Raw genomic sequence first — 14,103 nt, 5'->3', positions numbered from 1 at the left:
ACACAAATGCACACACCCCCACATACATGTACTGTTGTACAGACTTGACAACAATATACATAGACAAGCAGATAGGCAGAGCGATAAATAAGTTAAACATTAGATACATACAGTACGGGATACAGACTTGACAATAAATAAAGTATGGAATATTTTTTACGAAGTGACAAGACTAGTCTGAAAGGGGTCTGCATGAACCGCACGGGCTAAATATTAATCGAGGTGTGTCGGGAGATGGTGTCAAACATTTGTGATAAAAATGTGCTCTTCACGAGTTTACAGTTTACGTTATGGTGTTCATTAATGAATTTGCCTGAAATGGCGGAGTTTAGGCGGATAAATTTGAGCTTTGTATTGGGCAAAAGTTTGGAACTTGGGGATATTGCTCTGTTATTGTCAAATGTATTTGGATTTGAAGTGTTTGATTGATATTCTACTACACTGGTATACGACAGAATTGATGCGAAAAATTTATCACAAGTTATCACAAAGGCAGAGTCAAAATGGATGAAGAAAACCACAAGCTTACGTGCGAAGCCTACTAAAACATTTAGCATTATCATAACCCCATTGGAACCAACCCTGGATGACATAAATTTGACAAACAAATTAATTACAAGCAAAGGATGTTCGCTTCAAGTATGTCCGTTCACCGGGTGAAGACCCTGGAAGGATTTTTGTCATAGGGGAAAGATTCTATTGCCGGCCAAATCCCATGTGGCTTTGTTATGTTGACACTTGTTGTATAGGGGGTGGAGTTAAAATTAATGTTGAACATGACATTTTAATGGGATAGAAATCACTGCATGTATTGTCATTTGCATTTACCAAATTTCCTTAACATGTTCAAATGTCAATCAAATAAAAATAACCTGGTTAAGAAAATAGCATAGATTAAAATCTTGACCGCCAGTCATCTGTATGGCCTAAATATAGGCCTAATTATGTTTTTAAAGTAATGTTTCCTAACATTTTTACGTACAAGAAACGGGTTTTGTAGACAAATCAATCCACATTTATTGACTGATTTGTCTTCATGGGTTAAGAAAAGACATGATGGTAGTATAAGAGTTTGAAAGAGCAATTATTTCGTGGAATTTAGGGATGGTTGAACCCGAGACCTCCGATTACCAGTTGGAAGTGTTTGTATTGGCTGATACAGAAAGGGTATAGGATTAAGGGTAGTACTTCATGAAATGAGATAATCTTTGTACTTCATAAGTTATAGCATTGGATTAAGTCTTATACTTCCCTTATTGTTGTTGACAATGTGGTTATGTACATTTACGCGTAAGATGTCAAAGCGTGTGTAAAGGCGCGGAATTGGGGTAGCATTTGGCAAATCAGGCATATATAAAGGGCGTTGGCTCTTATTTAAGTGGTTCCTTGTTATGTAAATGAGACAGTTTACGGTCCGTGGCTTTCACACTGAAATTTCGGGGATTGCCTTTTGTTATTTCCCTATTTCACGTGCTCAAGGACATTTTCTTTACAGATCAATGAGCATGAAAAGAATATGTCGCACGACTCTATGGTGCGAAGAAAATCTTACATTAGTTGACTCAAAAAATGTCATGTTCGTATGCGTGCTTCATGGAACAATAATTATTGGTCCTCATTAAAAGATGATGATGGACTATGCATGTTGGTGAATGGACTGTGTATATCTTCTCGTCTGTGACTGCGCCCAACAACGGATGACCCGGAATGTTATTATAAACTGTGTCATCATAAACAAACGACAGCTGACTTCGGAAAACTTTGTTTTGATTCTATCTTTAAGAACAAGGTGTTGAAAACTGCTTATCCACACCAACAGGTTTTAGTTAGTGGGTTTAGCTTTCGATCCTACCAGAATCTTCATCAAAGGCAAAGTGATAAGACTCCATGCAAACATGAGACACCGACTGTTCTTTACAAACATAAGCTTTACCATTTGTATTTCTATTTCATCAATTGTATGTCATCGTCTTGTTTATTCTTTTCCTTTCTTAATTAATCCTAATTATCGTATATTCACCCACTTCCTGCCCAGTACTTTGTTATTCTCTAGGTGCTACCTATACATATGTGACGTGTCATGTCAAAAGGAGACACTTTTGGGCAGGTTATAAATTTTGAGGTTTTTACATATCTTAAATATAGAGATAATTTTGCGCCACAACGCCGTTTTCCCCAATGAAATCGGACATTCCTAAGCGAAGATATTGAGTTTGTAAGTTATAGAATTATAAAGTTGGAAATTGAGATATCGGCCTTTGAAAATATTATTGACAATGGTGAGAGTAGGAATTACCTTGAAAAATGTCTCAAAAAATACAAGATGCCAGTTATACTCCGGTTTGAAACTATCAGACAATATCTTAAACATTAATAACATCACAAATTCGCAATAAACCCAAATTGTGAAAAAATCACCCCAGGCAGATTTTTGGCTATTTCTCCATTTACGATCCTGCCCAAAAGTGTCTCCTTTTGATATGACACGTCACATATATTCCTATTCCATGTGTAATATCTTAAAACCTTACCTTTTGCGTAGAATAATCTGTTTGAGTTAACCCAAGTTGGGTAAAAGTGGTAAACTGCTGGGTGCATTGTTTGATAGCACGTAAAACTACGTCATTTTAAAGACAAGGTGAACATTGATGGCGCTATTTATCTTAAAACGTGTTTCCATCTTTACAAGGGGTATACACTGGTATACTGCCACTAAAACATCAGAATAAGAGTAATATTATAAAGAATAGTTTATAGAATAAAAATACAACAAAAAAACAGAAAAAGATGAATAAATTCTGTGTTAAAAAAGAGCAGGAAATATATGTACATATTAGTGTGATGGTTGTTGGTATATTGCAGGTCCAGAATTATATAATGTTTTGTTAGAAATTTTAATAAATGATGTGGTGCCATATGAACAACCCTCCTTTTTTACCTGGCCAAAGTTTTAACCAACATTAGATAAATACTGAAAATAAAGGTGAATTTACACAATGCTGGATAAAGTTTCTCAATATTGAGTAAAATAGTTTACCAAACGGATTTTACATTCAGTGTTAAGGGAACTGGAATGAGCGTTTTGAGCGTTTCGACAGTATTTTTTTTGTGGGACATGAGAGTACATCAGACCTATCGAATTGCATTCTGAATACGAAGCATGTCTTTCTGATATCAAATAATTTTCATTTTATGAAAATCACGATATAATACAAATTTTATGACAAATTAATAAAATTTGATATTTTTCACATTTTTGAGTCCTCGAAGTAAATTTTATAAATTTAATGATATATTCTTAAAGTGTACGTAGCTGGGAGGAAAAGCCGACGATCAATTGAAAATTTTGACATTTCATATTGAAGATATGGATTTTTTCCCAAAAGGACCTAATTTTTTTTGGTGTTTTGGGAAAAAATCCATAGCTTCAATACGAAAGGTCAACATTTTCAATTGATCGTTGGCTTTTCATCCCACCTACATGCCTACTTCAAATATAAATCATCAGATTTATAAAGTTTACTTCGAGTACTGTTAAATATCAAAAATATCAATTTTTAATGATTTGCCATAAACTGTGTATTACATTGCGAATTTCAAAAAATCAAAATTATTTGATATCAGAAGGACATTCTTCGTATTCAAAATGCAATTCGATAGGTCTGTTGTGCTCTAATGTCCCACAATATATACTGTCCAAACGTTCATACTCCTTCCCCTAACGTTGTATATGCGTACAAAAGTATACGACCAAAGGGGCATAATGCGCAAGGCGTATGGAACACCGCAACTTCTCTAATAGCCAATCAAAGTTGCGTCAGTTGGTGTTTACTATGACCTGCTTGCTTGTGAGTTATTTTGATAAAGATGCTGGTACAATCGAAAGCTCATAACTAAAACTGTTAACATAAAGCAGAAAACAAAGTGCGTCTTAAAATACCCTGTTCTACCCATCCTTTTAATATTTACCATGCTTAATATACTCAAAGGCGTACATCAGGCGGAAGAACGCTATGTTCAAGTTTAAAACCCTTGTCGACAACACGTCCGAACCTCACCCCTGCTACTTTCCTGTTTTATGCGTGAACTGAGGCATGAAGTAGTAAGTGACAAGATAATAAATGATAAAGCAACTTTTTTTTTGAGGGAAGGTTATTTTCATCAAGGTCGTAAAATTATTGTGGAAAATGTTTTCATGTATACAACGAATTTGGAAGACAATTGGGTGTATCAATAAGTATCTTGAACATGTAATTTAATTTAATAGTAATTGAGAGTGGTAGTTTTGGTTTGGCGCAATCATCAATTCCGGACCAGGGAAGATGTGGGACAGGAGGGAGCACATTCATAATTATGTGTTTTAAAGAAAAACAAAAGTAAACTATATGGCACGATCACACAATGGACAAATAAACAGAATTATAACTTCAGTGGTTCTTAAGATAGGATTAATATAAGATCTGGAAATAATTATGAAAATGGGGCGACTTCCAAAACAACCTCTGGCAAAGTTTTTGTCACTGGCTTTCAATGCATCAACGCATAGGAAAACACATTGTGAAAGGCTCCTAAAAGGCGACTCGGTATAGTTATATAGTTCCGATCTGTTTGGAGATTAAACCAGTAAAAACAAAGTAATATCAATGAATTGACTCAGGAAGTTACTCACATGACCTAGGGCATTTACGAGAAATGTGAGCCCGTTTGGTCGCATCCATGCGTAGAAACCCGAGAAAGTTTTTTGCTAATATTTCCCGGACATAGGGCTATTTACTTAACAGAATCCGCTTTAGTCCCTTGTATGCTATTAGTTACTTACTTCATGTATAAACTAACAGTTGTAAATAAAGTGCTCCTATTCCCTTTAATCCATGTTGTATTGAAGGCTCGTAGGAGTGTATTTGGTTAAGAGTCCTTGTATATTACTTCCATTATGAAAGTATTAAGGAACCACATCGAATTGGTCCTATAGAACTATCGGTGCCCGGTTAGGTACCGATGACACTTAACATCACTCGCTGGAGATGTAATTAATTGTGCCAAACATAATAATTAACAGTTGCATAGTGTTATTGTTTTTCATTTAAATAAAAAACGAATGCACTGTACAAATGTTCACCGATAGCGCTAAAAAAGACGTTGTGCCTGAATAGATCTGATTAAAGGTAAAGGGTAAAAAGGTCGAACCTTTGTTCACAGTGCGGAGTGTCCGAAGCGATTGGGCCAGACTCCTCCATATAATATTGCTATGGGGAATCGTTACACTTACTCCATAGCGAGTATGTTATCTTGCCGGGATTGAATACAGCCACGGGTGGGGAGATGAGCTCGAACCCACGACCTCGAGCTACCTCTCGATTATGAGTCGAAGTCTCAGATGACTGCGCCCCCGATACCAGCTACACAATAGATAAGCAGTTAGGACGCTGGACAACCGATTATTATTGTTCTGCAAGGCTCACTCAGTCATTTAATAAGGCAATACAAACGATCGAATTTGGTATTCAAATGAACAAAATTTTGAGTTACACCTTTTCAGTGTAAAAATATTTTTCTCGGCCAAATGAAAAGCAATAATTTTCATTTTTTCAGTAAATGTCAGGAAAAACTGTAATGCTTGATACTGTATTTTTTTTCAAATCTTAGTGTTAAACTTAGTAGTGAAATTCAGTCATTTAGTGTAAGATTTTCGATTTTGATAGGCTTCAACTCTGCCCGCGAGCCTTTTTTTGGATCAACCTTTTAGCTTTTCAAAGTAATATAGTTCGCTAAAGAAGGATTTTTCCAACTTTCTAACGCACATCACCGTGAGCGATATATCATAGTTTTGTCAGAATTTCCGTTTTGATTCCATAATTTTTGACTACCAGCTGAAAAAATTTCAAATCCACGCGTGAAATCTTAGGCTAATACTAGCATTGTGGATCGATATCTCTGGGAGCCAGGCCTGGATACAGTGTTGCCAGAACTTCAATATAGCAAAGAAATTACCTAGTGTTTCAATTGTCATGAAGGTGACTGGGTATAGTGCCTTTTGTTTGTGTTTGTTTGAAATAATTATTGCTTAAACCCACCGAAAGTCATAATGAAGCAGCCAAAACAATACAAGGTTAAACATGGAAGTTTATAACAACCTATTATAATGACCTAAAGGAAAAATCATTTATGGCAACAATGAGCCTTGCATTGTAAGTCATGGTTAAAATGTGTTGAGTACCCACCCCACCCCCACATGATGCAGTCATGTCTACAGTAGAATTCATCTCGACCTTTGCAGGACTTAACCCCATTAAAAGCTATTAAACCAAGATAACACTCATTGAAACAGCTCAACTGATTAAATCGGATCTTCTCTGGTTGTGCACAAGTGACTGTTTTCATGTGCGATATCGCAATAAAGATGGTATTCATAGCTTCAGTTGGGTAACCGATTATAAAGGAAACGAAAGGAAACAATGTTATGTGTGGCTTTGTTCACGAAATCAGACAATGTCGTGCTTTTTGTAAACCAGCATTCTTGAAAATGAGCAACATAATGATTTTTGACTTAACACGGTTTAGAAATAATTTCTTCATATTTTTGGTGTTATCTGTCGTTTACATATCCTTCCTAAAACACCAAAGTACGAGTATTTCCAAACATCTAAATTTGCTAAAATTTAGGACATGTTACAAAACTATATTGTCTAGAATTTTAGAAGAGTACTTTTAATATTGGCCGGTTATTTTTCACACAGCGACGTTAACTAGGCAATGTACTATTACCTATAACATTAACTAAAACACCAAAGTACGAATATTTCCAAACATCTAAATTAGCTAAAATTTAGGACATGTTAAAAACTATATTTTCTAGAACTTTAGAAGAGTACTTTTAATATTGGCCGGTTATTTTTCACACAGCGACGTTAACTAGTCATATCCCCATACTGTTAACGTAGGGCTATTTGTAAAGGTCACGCGTCAATGGGAAAGAGCACTGTGTATTGTGTATAGGAAAACGGACAGTAACTGCAGTATGATAGGCCTACATAATATTACATACCTGTTATAATATTACATACCGGTACCTTATAATATTTATATAGCACGGCTATAGCTATACATTTAGAAAGTAGGTCCTATAGCGCTAAATTATGACAAATAGGCCTACACAAACCCGAACCGCAAGTCTGAAGGGTGTAATGAAAATGCCAACCCGCGATGGGGAGGGTGGTGGTCATTCAAAATTCACCTGGAGATAGGAGGGACAGAAAATTAAAATCCCCTCTAATTTTACGCGAATTTTTCTAGGTTTGGACAGTGGATTTTCCCATGGACCTCATCCTAGGTAAATAAACAAACAAACAAACAGACAAAATGGTTTTCATAATCATGGAATCCATAGCCCCAATTGAAATTGCAGGCTATCACGGGAGCAAATTTCCAAAATTCACCTCATTTACCAGAATTGGGGATTTGGGCTACCAAATCGCTGGTCAGGCAATCCTGGTTTTCAATGGAAAAGGGACCTGGTTGACAACAATTGAAATATCGATTATTTCTGCTGGTTGCTCTCGAGATAAAGTACTGAGTTTGACATTTTCGGAGCATGAAGGGAAAAAGGGTAAAATAAAAACGGAAATTCTGACAAAACTATAATATATAGATCCACACGATGCGCTTTACAGAGGTGGGAAATATCTTTCTTTAGCAAACTATATTAGTTTGAGACGCTAAAAAATGAATTCCGTAAAAAGCTCGCGGGCGAACTAAAGGCCTATAAAAATCAAAAATATCACACTAAAAGACAAAATATGATGCTTGAATTTTAACACCAGGATTTAAAAGAAAATGTATATCCAAGCACTATGTCTTTAACTGACATTACTGAAGAAAAAAATATTGCTTTATATTTGACCGAGAAAATAAATTTCATAGCAAAAGGTGTATCTCTGAATTGTGCTGATTTTAACATGTATCGATCGACTTTTAGCGCGACTATGCATTTCTAAAGAATTGGTTGTCCAGCGTCCTAACTGTAAGGGCTAGTTTAATTATTTTTACTTATCTTGAATTATCAAACCACTCAAGCTTACGCTTCAAGCCCCATTCCAATCCTTGCGCTAAAAATAACCGTAAGTTACTTTGAAGGTAATTTGCATACTAAAGTAAAATACTAGAAAACCCGAATCTTGCTGCATGTTGGTGCGGCATTTTGGAGTAAATTCTACCCAGCAAATTTAAGTTTCGACTTTTAGTCGCAACAGTCGAGTTAGTCCTTCTTTACGGATGTGAAGCATGGACCGTCACACCAAAAATTACAAAAGAGTTAATAGATGGTTGCTACACCCGTATGCTGACAATCTAAAATGATGTTCTCTTGAAAGTTTCAAGACAGCTATGCAGGACAGAAACAGCTACATCAGGCCGTTCTGCTATTTACGTATTTTTTGGTCCATTTTTGACAATATTTTCGTCAAATTTTGTCCACTTTGAAAGTTGCCTTGCGACTGCTAAAACAACCAGGCCACGCCACTGCAAAGATGTCACATTTTTCAATGTTCGATCATCAGCTAACTTTAAAACAGTTGCACCCCAGCCACAGTTACACCCCAGCACTTATCCCTTGGGTAGGGTGTTGCCAGGAAAACAAGAGACCAAGCGAGGTTGAAGGCAAACCGCAGGGAGTGTTCTTTCTTAGTAACACGAAGGTTAGCCATGACATTATTAACCACTACATATTTTAAAGCAGAATTGAAACATTTCCATTAAAAAATAGATTTCCCCCACAAAATGTTAGTTTTTCTCTATCAGATATGCCCTCTTTAAAAAAAAATTCCAAAGCATTTCCAATTCACTCAAATCGACATCGTTCAACGTAAGCTATTAGCCCGTACTATTAGTGAACTTGTTTGTGAGGGAACAATCACTATAGTATAAAAGTAGTAAGATTAAGTTAAATGTTATTTACATGTTATGTTATTGTCACTAGATCATGCGCAATCATAAGAATCGTTCCAATAAATGGAATAGCTAAGAATCATTGTTGATGAATCAGCAGAACTGAAATTGACATTACAAAAATCATGATTAAAACACCACAATCATTCCAAGATGTTCATTATCAAATCAAGCTATTCCTGTAACCCACTTATTGGGATTTAATTTAAATCGATAAGAATCAATCATTTCCACTTTAACGGAAGAGTACTGGTCATGCTCTATGAAATCGCGGTGTAGATCACCGGTCAAAGGGTTAATGGTACTTTGCTATGGCAGCTATGATCAAATCAACAGGTAATAATTTACTCGGACCATTTTGGTTCAGTGTAACAAATCATAATTATATAGATACAAAATCGCAGTGATTTATAGTGCACTACGCACAGGCATAAACCCACAAGACTCGGCACACTTTACAGGAATTCGCTGCACCATGTAAATAATTTAGCAACACACAGGAAGCACACACCCTATGTATACCACAATGCGCCATCGCAACCAGGATCAGCTCACCGAGTTATCGTACGGGTATCATAAAGCAGTTAGATTCATTTGAGAATTTCAAATTAGCTCAATTATTTTACAAGAACAAACAGGGACTTCGCCTGGACTCGAACTCGCGTCGTACTAGAATCTAATGCTTACCGATTGAGCTATACAGCCAAAAAATGGGTAAAAGTGTTGAATAACTATGCAACAGTTAACTGTTGAGCAAAGTTTAAGTAACGTTGTACAAAGTATACGTACTATTAGGGTGAGCTGGGACCAACTTGGACAACTTTAGTAAACTTAACTTATGCAGTAAATATTTATGTAATGGGATGTTCCAGTTGAAATCCATACACCCCTATGAAAGACATTACCTTAATCTCATACACAGATGTGGATTTCAAATAGAGTCACCCATTCAGGCAAGCCAATTTGAAACTCACACTCATTGTGAGGGAGATTAAGGTCATGTCCTCCATATGGGGTGTGTAACTGGAATATATAGCTCAATCTAATGATATTGGTGGAAGAGTGAATTACATGCTGCATTTCCAAGTCACTCAATCCGCCATGGTTCAATGTTAGCTATTAGCCCGTACTATTAGTGAATTTGTTTATGAGGGAACAAGCTCTCTAGTATAGTAGTATTAAGGACGTGTTTTTATTAATTACGTTATATGATATTTACATGACTATGTTATTATCACTAAATAACGCACATTCATAAGAATCGTTCCAGTAATAGGAATCATTATTGATGAATCAGCAGAACTGAAATTGACATTGCAAAATTCATGATTAAAACACCCCAATCATTCCAAGATGTTCATTATCAAATCAAGCTATTCCTGTAACCCACTTATTGGGATTTAATTTAAATCGATAAGAATCAATCATTTCCACTTTAACGGAAGAGTACTGGTCGTGCTCTCTGAAATTCGCGGTGTAGATCACCGGTCAAAGGGTTAATGGTACTTTGCTGTGGCAGCTATGAGTATCTGCAGGTAATATTTTACTCGGACCATTTTGGTTTAGAGTAACAAATCATAATTATATAGATAAAAAAAAGCGCAGTGATTTATAGTGCGCTACGCACAGGCACAAACCCACAAGACTCAGCACACTTTAGAGGAATTCACTGACCACCATAGAAATCATTTAGCAAAAAACAGGAAGCACACACCCTATACCACAATGAACCATCGCAACCAGGATCAGCTCCCGCATGAACTCATACCCTAATTATTAAAAAAAATTGAGTGCCAAATCTTGGAACTTTGTGACTGTAATTGTAAGCGAACATGAAAAATTGCACGTTTTTTGGCCCATTTTTCTTCATATTTCAAAAAATATTTAAATTTGACTTTCATTAGTAGTTAGTAATTACTAAAGGATTAGGATTTAGCTATATTTAATTTTTTGGGACACGGGAGTATGCTAGTACGAGTAACCATGATGTACACGATCAAACGCCTCACATTTTGTGACCCAATTGTGTAATACCATACTACTGAACACTCGGTGGTACTCACTGGTGTCAGGAGAAAAATGCTTATGTAATGGGATGTTCCAGTTCAAATCCATACACCCATATGAAAGACATTACATTAATCTCATACACAGACGTGTGGATTTTAAATGGAATCACCCATTCAGGCAACCCAATTTGAAATTCACACTAATTGTGAGGGAGATGATAGGAGATTAAGGTCATGTACTCCTTATGGGGTGTGTATATGGATTTCAACTGCATTACATCAAGGGGAGCTCAATGTAATAATATTGATGGAAGAGTCAATTACATGCTGGATTTCCAAATCACTCAAATCGACATGGTTCAACGTTAGCTATTAGCCCGTACTATTAGTGAACTTGTTTGTGAGGGAACAAGCACTATAGTATAGTAGTAGTAAAGGACGTGGTTTTGATTAAGTTAAATGTTATTTACATGTTATGTTATTGTCACTTCTTAATTTACCACACACAATCATAAGAATCGTTCCAATAATTGGAATAGCTAAGAATCAATGTTGATGAATCAGCAGAAATTGACATTACAAAAATCATGATTAAAACACCACAATCATTCCAAGATGTTCATTATCAAATCAAGCTATTCCTGTAACCCACTTATTGGGATTTAATTTAAATCGATAAGAATCAATCATTTCCACTTTAACGGAAGAGTACTGGTCATGCTCTTTGAAATCGCGGTGTAGATCACCGGTCAAAGGGTTAATGGTACTTTGCTGTGACAGCTATGAGCATCACAGGTAATATTTTACTCGGACCATTTTGGTTCAGAGTAACAAATCGTAATTATATAGATAAAAAAATCGCAGGGATTTATAGTGCGCTACGCAAGGCACAAACCCACAAGACTCAGCACACTTTACAGGAATTCGCTGACCACCATATTGACCATTAAATAGCAACAAACAGGAAGCACACACCCTATGTATACCACAATACGCCATCGCAGCCAGGATCAGCTCCCCGAGTTATCATACGGGTACATGTAACAGCGACAAGAAGTCAGTTTCACAGGGGAATTTGAAGTTAGCTCAAATATTTCACAAGAACAAACAGAGACACTATATCCCTAACAATATCCCTAACTCTAACCCTAACCCTAGCTTTAACCTATGATAATGCCATAAACCATAACATTAACCCTAACCCCCTCAGGGCTTTTTCGCTACGGGAAGGGAAAGAAGGAAGGAATAAAGAGAGAAAAGAAAGAAGTTGTTTGCTCTGGGTGGGATTCGAACCCGAGACCCTCGCATGCCAAGCACCGGGTCGGCGACACCTTGCCACGGGTCTTGGGCTTCGCTGGCCAGCGAAACCGTGCCTATAGATCACTTAGGGCGATTGCGTCATCACACCACGTGGGATGCACGCACGAACAGCGCATATATCAAGTAGTATTTTGTAGTACTTGGTCCAGATAGGGTTAAGCGAGCCTATACTGAGTTTCGATAGTGGTAACCTAACCCTAACCCCTCAGGGCTATTTCGCTAGGGGAAGGGAAAGAAGGAAGGAAGGAATACAGAGAGAAAAGAAAGAAAGAAAGAAAGAAAGAAAGAAAGAAGTTGTTTGCTATGGGTGGGATGCACGCACGAACAGCGCATATCAAGTAGTATTTTGTAGTACTTGGTCCTAGCCATCTCTAACCCTTTTCTGACTACTGACCCTTCGGACAAACGAGCCGTTCCTCATTGGTTGTCTTTGTGACATGGTTCACAATACCAGTGTGGCTTTCAATATGTTTGTTTCACCCATTAATATTTAATGTTTTAGTTTCATCATTATCGAAGAGCGAAATATACGGTTTAAGCAGAATATTAAGTGAAAACATTGCACAAGGTCAAGTGTACTTCCTCTTAAACCCTTAAGAAAATAATCAAGGGAATTACAAGAGCTATTAAATCTGGCTATCCTCATATGATTCATATACCTTTATGACTCTTCAAAGGTATACGTACCCTCATGAGCTTAGCTTTCCGGTTTTATAGAGAGTACACGAGTACGGTATGCGGAGCCCCTTCATTGGATCAAATGTAAGCAGATTCAGTTTACAGCTACCTATATTATGCATAAACATGATCATTTAAATATGGGAGTATTATAGTCCGTTCACGTTCAGAATAATTGCAGGTGATTGTATTCTAGATTTACACACTTTGATCAGGTGCGTACTTTGAAGAATAATTATTATAACAACAGCAGCAACAACAACAAGAACAACAGCAACAACAATTATAATAACATTAATGATAACAACAACAGCAACAACAACAACTTGCAACAACAACAATAATAGTAATAATAACACACATTATATTCTTCTTACCTTATTTGCTATATGCAGTCTTAATTGTTTGCCCAATGAAATGTGTAACAACGCAAATATCTGAAATTATAACAAAACAAGAACTGTCTTTTAAAAAGGATGTTATAATATCTACCAAAAATATATCTATTATGAAGGCCGTGTTAATTCGAGTATAAAGTGTTATAAAGGCAACTTTACAATTACATTCTAAAACATTAAATCGATTAGCAGTGCTTGTTTGTTTTACGAAGATTAAAGATATATGAAACTTTTGCAAACTTTTGTGACTTAAGGCGTGTGGGATGTGAGCATGACCTAGCGGGGTCGAGTGCACTCAACTATTGAGACAAATAAAGTTGACACACAACATAGGAATAGTATGTTTTCTATAAAGAATATCCAAGGCTTGTTTATAAGGGGTTTCATTCCCACCCCAATTTCTCGGGAGAAGGAAAACGCTCAAAACTAATTTTGATATTTAAAAAAACCCAAAGCGCAGTGATTTATAGTGCGCTACGCACAGGCACAACGCCTAAACGTTAATTGCTCCACAAGCCTCAGCACACTTTACAGGTTGTCGTTGACCACTACGGCCCACATCATTCAATAAACCATTAACCCTAACCCTGCCCGTGGTTTTTTGGCTATCGGAAGGGAAAGAAGGAACGAAAAAGGAGAGACCCCTCGCATGCCACGCAGAAGATGCCCAGCATGTAGCTACACAGGTGACGTTGGCCCGGCCAACGATTCCCTGGGTATATATGACTTGGTCTGATTGCGTCATCAAGTCCCGT

At 36.7% G+C, this 14,103-nt stretch overlaps 1 protein-coding gene across 2 annotated transcripts in view; it reads right to left on the bottom strand.

Moving 5' to 3' along the window:
* LOC140170141 (glycerophosphodiester phosphodiesterase domain-containing protein 5-like) overlaps window positions 1–14,103 on the bottom strand; it is a 126,791-nt gene that overhangs the window by 45,130 nt on the left and 67,558 nt on the right. For both annotated transcript variants that reach the window (XM_072193461.1, XM_072193462.1), the window contains exon 5: window positions 13,328–13,387. In XM_072193461.1, the coding sequence (XP_072049562.1) occupies window positions 13,328–13,387 (60 nt within the window). The remainder of the gene's footprint in view (window positions 1–13,327; window positions 13,388–14,103) is intronic.

This window comes from Amphiura filiformis, chromosome 14 (assembly GCF_039555335.1).
Source record: "Amphiura filiformis chromosome 14, Afil_fr2py, whole genome shotgun sequence".
NCBI lineage: Eukaryota > Metazoa > Echinodermata > Ophiuroidea > Amphilepidida > Amphiuridae > Amphiura > Amphiura filiformis.
Note: the sequence above shows the minus strand (reverse complement) of the source record. Positions and strands in the feature narration are given on the sequence as shown.